General features: G+C 45.8%; 1 protein-coding gene across 3 annotated transcripts in view; it reads right to left on the bottom strand.

The window, feature by feature from the left end:
- Gadl1 (glutamate decarboxylase-like 1) overlaps nt 1-13,536 on the bottom strand; it is a 178,069-nt gene that overhangs the window by 65,446 nt on the left and 99,087 nt on the right. For all 3 annotated transcript variants that reach the window (XR_015626875.1, NM_001430390.1, XM_087563227.1), the window contains 1 exon segment: nt 6,452-6,651. Coding sequence is in view for 2 of the 3 variants with exons in the window: in NM_001430390.1 (NP_001417319.1) it covers nt 6,452-6,651 (200 nt within the window). In the remaining variant the exon portion in view is untranslated.

Here is a 13,536-nt window from a genome sequence, read left to right as displayed (position 1 = left end):
TCTCATCTCATCTCCTCATCTCATCTCATCTCTCCTCCCCTCCCCCCTTCCTCTCCTCTCTCTTTTCTTTTCCTTTCTCTTCTCTTTTTAAAAGTTGTATGTGTCTATGTACATGTCTGTTCATGGTGTGTGTGTGTGTGTGTGTGTGTGTGTGTGTGTGTGTGTGTGTGTGTCCATAAAGGCCAGAAGAGGGCACTGGATCCCCTGGAGTTGCAGGCAGCTGTGAACTATGTCTCACAATGGTGCTAGAAAAAGAGCCCTCTTGTTCTTTCCCAGATCAACAAGTGCTCTTAACACAGGTCTACCTCTCCAGCCTTACGTTGACTTTTGATGTGGTACTGGGGATCCAAACTTGGCTTCTCATGCTTTCATAGCCATCGTTTTTCTTATTTAACCATCTCCTAGCCTTCGAAGAGGTGAGGTTAACCCCACACTCCCACCCAGGCTTTCAATAATGCCCACTCTAGGCACCTTGCTTTGGGCGCATAGGGACACTGATTGTTCTACAACCCAAAGAGAAAGGATTTTGAATTATGGCTGTTTCTTGAGAGAGATGCTGTGCTCCCGGTTGGAATGGGAGGATGGCAGGGAGAGCAGTAGAACCCCCAGCAGTGGTCCCCTCCTCTTCTAGTTAGATCCTGACAGCCCATGGGATCCAAGTCCTTCATGTCTCAAACATGTCTGCTCTCTCAGTGGTCAGAAGGACCAGGATGAAACTGTCTCCTAAGCACGCATGACCCTCAAACTCACAAACTTGTGGCAGCTGTGGTGCCCTGCACAAAGTAAATCTAGCTGAAAATTTAGTCTGGATGAGGGAGGGCATCAGGAGCCCCCACTCCTAACTGGGGACCTACAGAGGGGAGGGAGTCAGTTTTCTTTATGGCCCCATGCTCCAGCGAATAACTCTGTACCTGTGTCTATATGCACTGCACAGATTGGGCTGAGAGGGGCTAATAGAAAAAACAAACAAACAAAAAAACAGGAGGACATGGAGTTGGGAGGAGGATGTGGCAGAGATTGAAGAGGATTTGGAGGGAGTGTGTGTGTGTGTGTGTGTGTGTGTGTGTGTGTGTGTGTGAATATAAGCAAATACATTGTGTATGTGTACAAAATCATCAAAGAATAAATACAAATGTTGCATTAAAATATACCTTCTCTTGCTTTTGGCCATGGGAGGAGAGAGAATTATTTGGACACTGGCCTATACCAATCTGATCCTTCCATTTTAAGGTAAACATATAGACTTCAGAGTGAGGCTCTGTTTAGATGCAGGAGTGTGGAAGAGTGGTTCTATGGACTTAGGGTGATTCTGGCTGGCCAGAATGCAGAGGAGGGATGCCACACAGGTCTTCAGTATCTAAGACACCTGACCGAGGGCCTGAGGAATGATATCTTAGCTGCACCAGGATGTCATCGATGTATGTGTGTTCTTCGGTCCTCTCAACAGGCCCACCTCACTGCGTGCAGCAGTAATCCACTGGGGGGAAAGTGATTCCTCTTGGAGAGAAAGCAACAGGCTGGCTCTGCACAGAAATGAGAAGCAGAGCTTTCTGAACATTGGGTGACCCCTGGTAAACTCCGGACTGAATTCCCATGGGCTTAGGGACAAACAATATCACAACCATAGTGCTGGGATCGAAGCAGATAATCTGACTCTTGTTATTCTGGGACCAGTTTGTGGCATCTGATGAGAACCCACTGCTAAGTATAAGGGATTCTGCCAGCCCAACTCACAGTAGCTTGCAGTTACTACCATATGATATCTGCACCCCTTAACAGGCTGTGGTGGTTTGAGTGAGAATCCCCCCCATAGGCTCATGTATTTGAATGTCTGTTTTCTGTTTGGTAGGACTGTTTGGGAAGGATCGGGGGTGTAGCCTTGTAGAAAGTGTGTTGTTTGGGGTGAGCTTTGAGGTTTCAAAAGCTATATGTTTCCATCATTTTGATCAGATGTGAGCTCTCAGTTACTGTTCCAGACCATTCCTATCTGCCTTCCTGCCTTCCTGCCTTCCTGCCTTCCTGCCTTCCTGCCTTCCTGCCTTCCTTCCTGCCTTCCTGCCTGTCCACCTGCCTGCCTGTTGCTGTGTTCCCATCCATGATGATCATGGACTAACCCCATGAAATGGTAAGTGAGTCCTCAATTAAATGCTTTCTTTTATAAGCTGCTTTGGTCACGGTGTCTCTTTACAGCCCTAGTAAACAAGGCAAAGAGTGTTAATTGGGATTTTTCTCCTGAGAGCCAATGACCTGCCTTTAACTTCCTGGTTCACACCAAGAGAACAGACACCAGAATTGAGACAATATTCAACCTTTTTTAAAAAATGGGGCTATAAGCCAATCAGTAAGTTCAGAGAGAAGCAAGCCCAGGATTCTAAGATTCTTAATCTTGGAGAAACACTCTCCAAGCAGGCCACTCCACAGTCCTTCAGCGAGAGGTCTTTTAAAAGGACTCTGTCCCTTCCTTGGCAGTGGGCACAGAAGGATAATGTGACTGTTGCTGACCCCAGGAATATATTGTTGTCCATCAAAAGTGTGCAGAGACGAGGGGTGCGGATACCCACTGTGAATAACAGCAGGAAAGCAGAAGGGTGCCTTTCTCAAATATTTAAATATAGGTCACAGAGCCTGCAGCGCTATTCACTGAAATGTTAATTCCACTCAAGGCAACTTGACAAACGTTTACAAACAATAAGGATTTGTTGAATTGAATTGAAATGTTAACATTTATCCTCCTGTGATACTGCGTCTGAAAGAATTAGAAAGTATCCGTAGACTATAAACTCCATTCCACCCTGAGATGAATATTAACTTCGGAATAAATACCATCATCAAATATTTATATCTTGCCTTATTTCAAGACACCTGTCACTGAATCACTTAGAGGCTTTGGCAAAACAACGCGGCGCCCCTGCCACATTTAAATAGTACAAGAAAATAAGAGACAGGGGTAGAGCTTCCTGACTTTTACTTTAATTTAGTGGGCAGGTATGAATATTTATTATAAACAGTCTCCTGTCCTCATTTCTGGGTCATTGTCTCTGTACCTCTAGCAGGGGCACCTTGACCCCATCTCTAGCTAAGGCACGTTCCTCTCAAGGCTCAACAGAGTTTTTTTTAAGATACTGATTCCCTTAATTGTATGTGTAAATGTGTCTGTGTGCTCGAGCGTATGTAAGCATACCGTGTGTGTACAGGAACTCACAGGAGGTCAGAAGAGCACATTAGAGCCCCTGGTACAGGAATTACAGATGGTTGGGAGCTGCCATGCGGGTGCTGGGAACTGAACGGGGTCTTCTACAAAAGCAGTAAGCACTCTTAACCGCCGAGCCGTGTCTCCAGCCCATTCAGCTTTGGGAACTGGGATCCAGGAGCGGGTGGGGGAGGAGAAATCACAAACCCAGGTAAAAGACTTGGGAGATGAGCATCAAGGTGCAGATCTACTGCATTGCATAGCAGCAAGCATTTTGCACCAATGAGGAATTGACGCAAGTTCTGGAATAGCCAACCATCCCACTGGCACTGTGGGGAGGTACCAGGCCGCCAGCACTCGAGATACACGGGACCTTATTAGGTCTGGAACAAGTAGAGGCAGAAAGAAAGTCAGAAGTCAAGACATTTACTTCCATAAAGATGGAGAAGCATCCATTGCCCTGTTCTGAGCCCCTTCTGGGGTTCCACAAATTTGCTTTGTATCACACAGTGTGCCACTGATATGGGCACTTGTACTATTAGGGTGGTGTGGAGGCCTCCGTGTGTGTGCGTCTGCATGTGCATGTGTGTGTACATGTTTTACAGTGTGGTCACTTGTGTGTTTAGGTCATAGGACTGCCTCACGTGTTGCTCTATGCCTTCCACATTGTTTGAAGCACTGAATCTTTGTTCTCCACGCCCTGTGCCAGGGCTGTGCACTGGGGGGACTCTCCCGTCTCCCCTGCGGAGCTCTGGGATCACAGGTACGCATCAACTACCACATTTAGCTTTGCTTAGGTTTGGGGGACCCAAACTTGAGTCCTCGTGCTTGCACAAGAAGAGCTTAACCGCCAAGCTATCTGTCCAGCCCTCTTGGGCTATCTCTAATCTTAATAACCCATTCATTGTGGGTTGGGGTCCAGCTACTCTGCACTTCCTCTGTGAGACACGAATCCTCCATAGATGTAGCTACAGGGCTGTAGAGAGCTGCAGGCGTGTGATAACCTCTGAGGAGGAACGTCCTCACCAGCACATAAGACCAGAAGGCAGGGAAGTGTGGAAGAAGAAATTCAGATAAAGGGGTTCAAAAGACAATTGGCTTAAATTCCACTTGAAGAGCTATTTTCAGTAGCCAGTTAAACTACGTATAAATGGCCACGTAAAACACAAAGAGCCTCCGTTCCTAAAATGGACGCAGAGTCCTGCATCTCTGTCCTCTGTCACCCAGATTCCCAAGTTCCCACATCATCCGCAGCTATGCTGGCGTCGATAATCGCCTGCCTCTGACCCAACGCCACTTCGGCTATTAGGGGAAATCTTTAAAATTTAAAAGTCAGCAGACCGCTTGCTACCTTTTACTGATCCAAAAGCTAGAATCTCATCAGGCAGCCTATAAAACCTAGAAAGAGGTTTTCCCTGCTCCTCTATAATTTGCCCACATACCATACCCACCAAGGTATTTGGTAAATGTCTTGACTTCTGGCTTTCTTTCCGACTGCACTCGTTCTGGACCTAATAAGGTCTCATGTCTACATGTCTACTCCTGCGGTAGAATAAGTTTCAGGAGGCAAACGTAATCTGTGTTCCGAAACGATGGTCCATTATGTTTGGCACAAAATAAACCCTTTCTTGTTCTCTTCGTGCTAAGAGCTGTGCATTGCGTTGAACACACCACTGTAATATCAGGCAGTATTCACAGGCACTAAGCCGATTCCTTTGTGTTCTTTTGTGTGCTTGGCTGTTTATCACACGTGTGCCTGGTTCCTTCAAAGGCTAGAAGAAGGGGTCAGATCCCCCGAAATTGGAGTTGCTGGCCTTGTGAGCTGTCATGTGGGTGCTGGGAATGGAGCTGGGTCTTTCAGAAGAACAGCTAATGCTCTTACCTACTGAGCCACCTTGCTAGCTCCCTAGAACACTTCCCAAAGAAAAACCACTTGAATTACTGACTCCTGACTTCTTACAATGGCAAAGCCAACTCCTTACCTGCCCTGGTAGAGGGCACTTTCTGTCCCTTGAGGTCGGACTGTGACCTCTGTGGCTACTGCATACACAAGGTGAATACACACATATTTGGGCATACACTTATCCATGTAAAATGAAGAGAAGTAAAATCTTTAAAAAAAGCTTCCATTACTGTGACTTTGCTGGAGTACAGCCGCGGTAAAGGGAGTCCACACACTTTTCTGAGCTACACTGTGTTCCCAGTTGGTTTGTTCTGCCATCGATGGTGATTCACCCCTTTGATCCCAGCACTCAGGAGGCAGAGGCAGCTGGATCTGTAAGTTCGAGGCCAGCCTGGTCTACGTAGTGAATTCCAGGACAGCCAGGGCTACAGAGTGAAACCATGTCTTGAATAAAACAAAATTAAAGTGGAATTGGTTTGCCCTTCTTCTGTGCTTGTAACAGACTCACGAAGCAGGCAGGGATGGGAATGATGGGTCTCTGTGTGCTTAGGGTCATCGGGCTCCACTGTCTGACGTAATGGAGGAGGAAGAAGTTTTGATTTGAGGAAAGAAAATCTGGATTTGGAAGGATGAATTTTAAAGTGTATGATTTAATTAATTAATTAATTAATTAATTAATTAATTTTTGAGCCAGGATCTTTCCATCCAGCCACAGCTGGTCTTGACCTCCCTGAAATCCTGCTGCCTCAGCCTCCTGAAGGCTATGGTTGAGTAGGCCACCAGTCGGGCTTTCAAGAATTTGTATTATACTTCCTTCATTCCACTTTCTCACCTGTGTCCCTCAGTGGCTCGAGGGGAGGACAGTAGGACTTCTCTGTCATACTTCTAGGGCATAGTAGGCCTGAAGGAAATGTTTATTGTGTGCAAGAAAGAACTCAGAAGAGTATGTGTGGAATCTACCATTGCTAATTATTATGTGGTCCTTCTAACACACACACACACACACACACACGGACAAGCACAAGCACACACACACACGGACAAGCACAAGCACGCATGCACATATACACATATACATATACACATATACACATGTACACACATGCACATACATGTAGACACACACATGCACATATACACATGTACACACATGCACATACATGTAGACACACACATGCACATATACACATGTGCATACACATATGTACACCTTCCCATACACAAACACACATGAATACACACACATGTACACATATAGATGCACATTCTCACTCACTTGTGTGTGAGTGCACGCACTTGCATGCGTGTGCATACACACACACATGCGCGCATGTGTGTGTGCGTGCACATGCACCTACCGAGATAGAGCAAAGGCACGATTAACTCTCTCCTCAAGTCCTGATGTGCCCACAGCCTTCCAGGTCATCCAGAACTTGAAGGCATCAGGTCTCCTGCTACACTGGATGGACTTGTCTCCCGTGTCGTAGCTGATGTCGTAGAATTTATCCTGCTGGAACAGATATGTCGCTTTGGCAGAGTAGCACTTCTTAAGAAGATCCTTTGAAAGAGAAAGGCAGGAGAGTCTGAGCCCATTCACTTAAAGTCAGATAAGCACAGAAACAAACCCTGCTTGACATTTTGCTACTGGTCCCAAGGCACACACCGCTCACTGGCTGCTGACAGTTGGATACAGCCTATGTGCTTTAAGGTAGAAACCCAAAGTTCACCCAGGAACAGGCAGTGCAAGACCCACCCTCCTAGAGGCACCAGGTCCTCTGAGGAGCTAACAGGACCAAAGGCTCCACATCTATAACATCGAGGCCTCAGTTTCTCAAAAGAAATAAATCTCTAAGCCACTCAAAGCGACTCTAAGAGAAAACGAAATCTTGGTCCACTGTGGTATTTTACGGTTTAATAGGCAAACCCAAGCTTTTTAAATCTCCTTGTTTTTAGCAGTGATCCACACTGAACAGCCATTTGTGACAATAACCCAGGAAGAGCTAACCCAGTGGAAGAATGAAACAAGATTAAACCAGTGGCTCAACCTCATCCTGAAGCATCAGCCACTGCTACTCTTTTGTTTGTTTCACCCTGATTTTATTTGCAACCAAATTCCATTCTCATGTCTGAACTGATGGCTTCTCCCCCGGTGACTCTGACTGCCATCACTCTACCCTTTACCGTCTTCACCTGTTACTTAAATGGAAGCCATGCTATATTCCTTGTCCTCCACAATGGGTTCCAATCCCCTAAAACTGGGAACCAAAATAAACCGTTCTCTCTTCCTTTGATTCTTGTCGGTTATTTGGTTACAGCAATGAGAAGAGTCATTAATGTACATGGGTTTTAGAAAATGTTCTCACCTTGTCAGAGAATGCATTAAGCTCTCTGGATGAGGATGAAGATGAGTTTCTCCCACCAGGGACTCTCCTACATGCCACTGTGGCACACAGACCCAGGTGGGCTCTTTTACTGTCCTATCTATACATCAGTGCATCTCTAAAGCTCACCAGAGAAGCTTCTTCCCATCAGAAGATGGTGACTGATAGACTCACCACTGGCCAGGAAGCAAATAAGACATCTATCTCACTCCCTCCTCCAAAACCCAAAGATCATTTGGAAGTGGAATCAGAACGCTCCTTAAGAGGCAATGGATGACCACAGGAAACTAACTGTTTTTCAGTCACACCAGGTACACATATGAACTCACAGTGGCCATAGTAGCATGCGCTGGGCCTGTGCAAGCTCATACCAGACAAAATCCCAGCATAAAGACAAGGAAGATGGGCCTGAATTTCCATCTCTGCCTGAGGAGCTCCTGGCTATTGACAGTTGCTGAGAGCAAGAATCGGTTTTCTTTAAGGGTGTCTCTCCTGATGGGGTGACCTTGTTTCACTGACATCTACTCATCCAGGTATATGAGCAACCCAGATGGACTGGTGACCTCAAAGTCAAAAGGAAGAAGGGATTGGGGGAGGAAAGTAACAAGAACAGACCCTCTGTATGAAATTCTCAAAGAACTAACAAAAGCAAGAGAAAAAGGGAGAAAGATGGGTCTTCCATTTTAATCAGTATTGTCTTCTGTGAATTTTATTACGGGTCCAGACATATTTCATTACAAACACTGTGGCTTTTCACAGTGTAAAACTTTATACAGGAAATAGGAGGAGGAAGCCCCAAAATCTCTATAAAATAACAAACCAAGGCAGCCCGGCCATCCTTGATAGTCATTTCACAAAATCGATTGTTCTCACCTGGGCATCAAGGTTGCAAAAGCACCTAACTTAAGTCTCCTTGGGTTTCCCCAACAAGCTCTGGCTGATCACTGCCATGGCCACTGAATTTCCTCACTGCACCAGTTGGAAAATGTACCTGGTGCTTCCACAGCAAACAAAACAGCAGTGAGAAAAGTCACTAGTACACAAGGATCCTAGAGTGGGAAAAGGCATTAGCACACAAGGATCCTAGAAAATGCTCTCAGCTTATCAGAGAATTTATTAAACATTCTCTACTGAACGGATTAGCTTTCATGTAAAGAATGGAACAAGTGCCATATCAAAAGGCCACTGCATACTCCTCTGTGACAAAGCATGCATGAATCTGCACAAAACTGGGACATACCTCCTCTGTGACTGTGAAGCCATTTTTATCCACCATGAATAATTTGAAAAGAACCTCAAAACCAATGAGCTTTGGGTGCTGGGGAGATGGCTCAATTAAAATAAAGTGCTTGCCACACAAGTGTGAGAATCTGGGTTCAACTTCTAGAACCCACATTAGAAACAACAAAACCGAGGCTGGAAATGGGGTTTTCTAGATGTGTTTACTGCCTTGCTAGAGGATGCGTGTTTAGTTCTGAGCAGCCATGTTGCAGTGTACAACCAGCTCTACTCCAGACCCTCCAATGCCCCCTTCTGGCCTCCACTGGTCCTTTTGTGTACGTGTTATACAGAAATTCATAAAGGCATGCACATATACACATAAAGTCAGTAAAGAAAGAAATCTTTAAAGACAAATGGGCATGCACATGTAATATTAGCACCAGGGAAAGACAGTGAAATCATGGACCACTGTCCAGCCAGTCTCACCCAAACAGCAGGTTCCACGTAAATGTGAAAGATCTTGTGGTGACAAATAGGGTGGATGGTGCCTAAGGCATGACACCGAAGTTGGCCCAGGCCTTACATGCATGTACACTTGCTTTTGGTGTTTCTGTATCTATCTCTGTCTCTGTCTGTCTGTGTGTCTCTGTTTGTCTGTCTGTGTGTCTCTGTCTCTGTCTGTGTGTCTCTGTCTGTCTGTCTGTGTGTCTCTGTCTCCCTATCTATATCTTTCACACACACACACACACACACACACACACACACACACACACAAACTCCTGTGCACAAGAACACATTTATATATACAATTCACGCATATACATGCATTCAACATAAGACAATGAATACTGGCCATTCAAGCTTTGGGGGCTGATATGAGGGGCTGCAATGGCCAGCAACCATTTCAGGAGACAAACCACATGGTTACAGGCAAATGCAACAGAGAAAGGACGAGGAAAGAGAGCGAGAAGAGCAATGACACAGTTAATCTGAGGGCTCAAAGAAATCCTCCCACCTGGGAAAGGTCTGTTAAAAAACACTGAAGGCTTGAGATTCTGTTATCAAAATCAAATGGAAAGATTTATCTCATTACTAAGTAGATGGGATATCTATTAGCTTCAGGACATACATTAACCAGGAGGAGAGACTCACATCTCCATGGAAAGTGATGTTTTAGAAGATGTTTTGGAATATGTATAGTAAAAATTAAAAAAAAATTCCCTTACTTCCTATTGGGCCAATGGTCAGAAGGGCTGCCTTGGAATGTTCACACCCTCGGTGCTAGCATGGTGGTCTGTATACACCAGTGATATGAACCCAACTGCAAGAATCCGGAGAGAACAACAGTTCCTGTACATTGGGATGCTAACTCAAATTGTCCTTAGGAATAACCAGACAAGGTAGTAGGATGTACGCCGTGGCCAGGGAGGAAAGCCCAACTTTGTAGAGATCTGACTTATGGCATTTATATCTGCAAGCCCAATGGGGTCAGGATTGAGTGGTACCCATGCTCAGGACCATGACTCTTACTCTCCTATTGTCTGTGTTGGTCCCATTCCGAACAGAAGGCAGCAGCCAGCCTCAGAACAAGGGTGGCCTAAGGGGACCTGTGATCATGAGGAGAAGCTGTTTGCAGAGACCAGACAGTGCAGGAGGGACCTGCCTCCTCCTGGCCTGCTGACAAAGGCCCTCACCTAACTACACTCTCAGTCGGGTCCTCCAATCTCTCACCAGCTTCCCTCTTGGTGGGGCTGTATTGTCTATTGCAATAAGAACGTGGCCTGAGGTGACTTAGACGGAAGGCCCTTCCCCTGACTTCTGACCACCCACATTGTCCAACAAACTCTTCATTTCATCTCTAGGTCCTAGCTTTCCCCAAGCACCCGGGTAAGTCTCTTTAGCTCGTTAGCCTTCGGTTGCTAACATCTTCTTTCCTGTCCCTTCCCAGGCTGTGTGACCACAATCCCTGACTGAATACCTCTTCAGAACCAGTCTCATTCTTCTGACAAGATCTTTCTCCCAAGGAACTGGTTCTTGAAAGCCTTCTGTTTTTACTTTACTGTTTATTTACTGTGTGTGTGAGTGCCCTGTGCGTGCGTGTGCGTGCGTGTGTGTGTGTGTGTGTGTGTGTGTGCTAATTTTTATGTCAGCTTGATACAAGGTAGAGCCATCCAAGGAGAGGGACTCTCAATTGAGAAAGCGATGTGGGAGATCTCAGTCCATTGTGGGTGGGGCCACCCCTGGGCTGATGGATGGTCCTGGGTTTTATAAGGAAGCAGACTGAGCAAGCCATGGGGAACAAGCCAGGAAGCAGGACCCCTTGTCGCCTCTGTATCAGCTTCAGGGGTGGGCTGAGATATGGGAAGCATGAGTAAAATATTCTCATACACAAGTGGCTTCTGGTCACGCTGTTTTATCACAGCAATAGAAACCTTAAGTAAGACAATGTGTGCCTGTGCTGTGTGTGTCCCTATCGCTCTCCACCTTATTCCTTTGAAGCAGGATCTCTCACTGAGCCTAGAGCTCGTCTGGGTGCCACTAAAGTGCTGCAGTCCTGCTGTCTGTACCTCCTGTACACCTCACTTCTCACAGGGGTTGGTAGGGATTCGGATTCCAGTCCTTACCTGGTACAGCAAGTCCTCTTACCCACTGAGCCATCTCCCCAGTTACTGCCTTTTTAAAAAAACTTTCTGTTGCCTGGCGTCTGTTCCTTTTAATGCTACACAGATAGAGGGACATGGCTTCCCACCTTTAACCTCTTATCTGAAACTTCTGCTGGTCAAATCTCGACAAGAGCCAATCTTCAAGGATGCCTGGGAAACATTTAATGGAAGAGCCGGGCCCTTTGTCTGCAAAGGGCTCAGAATAGATTACACAGTGAAGATAGGCAGGGAATGGAGCTCGACTCCCGCTTTCCCTCTCTGTCACAATGCCTCATCTAGCACATTTGATAACCAGAAGCGGGGCTGACATTTTCTAAAGTCAGACTATTTCTTCAGACATCGAGCATGACGATAGCATTTAAATTCAAATACCCTAGACCGTGTGCCTCCGAGATGGAGATGGCGGAGTTCAAATCAAGGCAGCTTGGGTCTGGGGCTTGCCTCTTAGTTCATTGCCTCCTGCTGCTTAAACAATGGACGCTCAAATGCACCTGGAGAGAGCGCTTGGATCTGGGTATTTCAGGACACCCTCAAAAGCTCAGCCCAGCCAGCGATGCATCTTCTCCCTGTCCAGATCACCAAAGAACCTTTGACATCTGAGAGAAACATCCAATTTAGCTGTCTCTCTGCCAGCAGTCATCGACCACACTCACTACTTTATGTCAAAATTCCGCATTTCACACACAGATCCTCTGTTTTAGTACTCTTCAGTGACCAACATTTTCGCTTGATGAATAAAAGCTACCAACAGTTCCCTCCTGTTACTTCCCTCATATTCCATCCCAGGCCACCATTACTGACATGCAAACAAGTTTTCTACACTGTTTAGCAATTGGGTGCCAGCAATTACCAAATCTTTATGGTAATTAATTCATTCCAAAATCTTGTATCTTTTTGTACAATTTATACTGTGATGCCAGGGTCCTGGGCACACAACTCCAGAGTGGTACTAGGTACCTTGAGCTGACATTTGAGGATAGAATGTATGGAATAAAATTCAGCCTGCAATAAAAAAAGGCATGGCTTTAACCTAGAACATCATCCAGTAGGAGCCAGCTGTGGAGGAGAGCTGTGAAACCCAATAGTTATCACACCACAAATTCACTCAAGCTGTGGTTACCTCCACAAGATCAATCCAGCCAAAATTCGGATGGGGGAGTTGTTCTCCAAGCCTTCGTTCACTAAGGTTGTTGCCCATTGAAAGATGCTACGGTAGGGAGAATAGAAATTTTTCTTCCTCTGTACCATTGGTAGATTTTTCTCACCTTCCAGTAGCTAGCCTTACCTCCACACACATCAGAGCTGCATGAATTGGGCTTAGTGGGTTATCAGAAAAGTAGGGGATACTGGCGAGATGGCTGAGCAATTAAGAGCACCTCATGCTCTTTCAGGGGACCAACAACTTAGCATCCATGTTGTGTAGCTCACAACTGCATATAATTTCACCTCTAGGAGATCCAACCCTCTCTACTGACCTCTGTGCTGCTTACACATGTAGGACACACACATACACACACACACACACACACACACACACACACACAAAACAAATTAAAAAACAGAAATGGAGTGGAAGGAGACATAAGGGGGTGGGTATGTTGGAAGAGTTGGGAAGGAAAAATGAAGTGGAGTAGACATGGCCATGTTCCATTGCATACACATATGAAACACTCAAGAATAAAAATAAATAATATTTAAAAAGTCAACTTAAGAAATGGTCAGACCTCCTAATTCAGAACTTATGTACTAAACATTTCAAGTATCTTAACACACACAGAAACTCTTGACAGGCTCTAGAGATGGGACAAAGAATCTGATTACCACTGTCATTAAGAAGCTTCCGATGGGAACAGAGGCAGAGAAGCAAACTACACTACAGGTGCTAGGACAGGAGGCAGAGAAGTGGGCCACAGGGTTTGGTGGCACCGTCCCTTTCAGGACCTTAGAGATGCCACATAGGGGTCTCCAGAGAAAATGCATCAGCCCAGGACTGAAAGAGGGGAGGTGGGGAAGGTGGAATTAGGTGTTAATTCTGAATGATTAGAGGTGATTAATGAGTTGCAGCTTAGCTATAGAGCTGGGGGGAAAGCAAAGAAACAAGGGTCAAGAATCTTAGATGCCGCAGCGAGGATTTGTGAGGAAACCTCACAGGCTTCTGTAGATCGTAAAGGTTGTTTC

Source organism: Rattus norvegicus, chromosome 8, assembly GCF_021556685.1.
Source record: "Rattus norvegicus strain SHRSP/BbbUtx chromosome 8, alternate assembly SHRSP_T2T, whole genome shotgun sequence".
In the NCBI taxonomy this organism is placed as follows: domain Eukaryota; kingdom Metazoa; phylum Chordata; class Mammalia; order Rodentia; family Muridae; genus Rattus; species Rattus norvegicus.
Note: the sequence above shows the minus strand (reverse complement) of the source record. Positions and strands in the feature narration are given on the sequence as shown.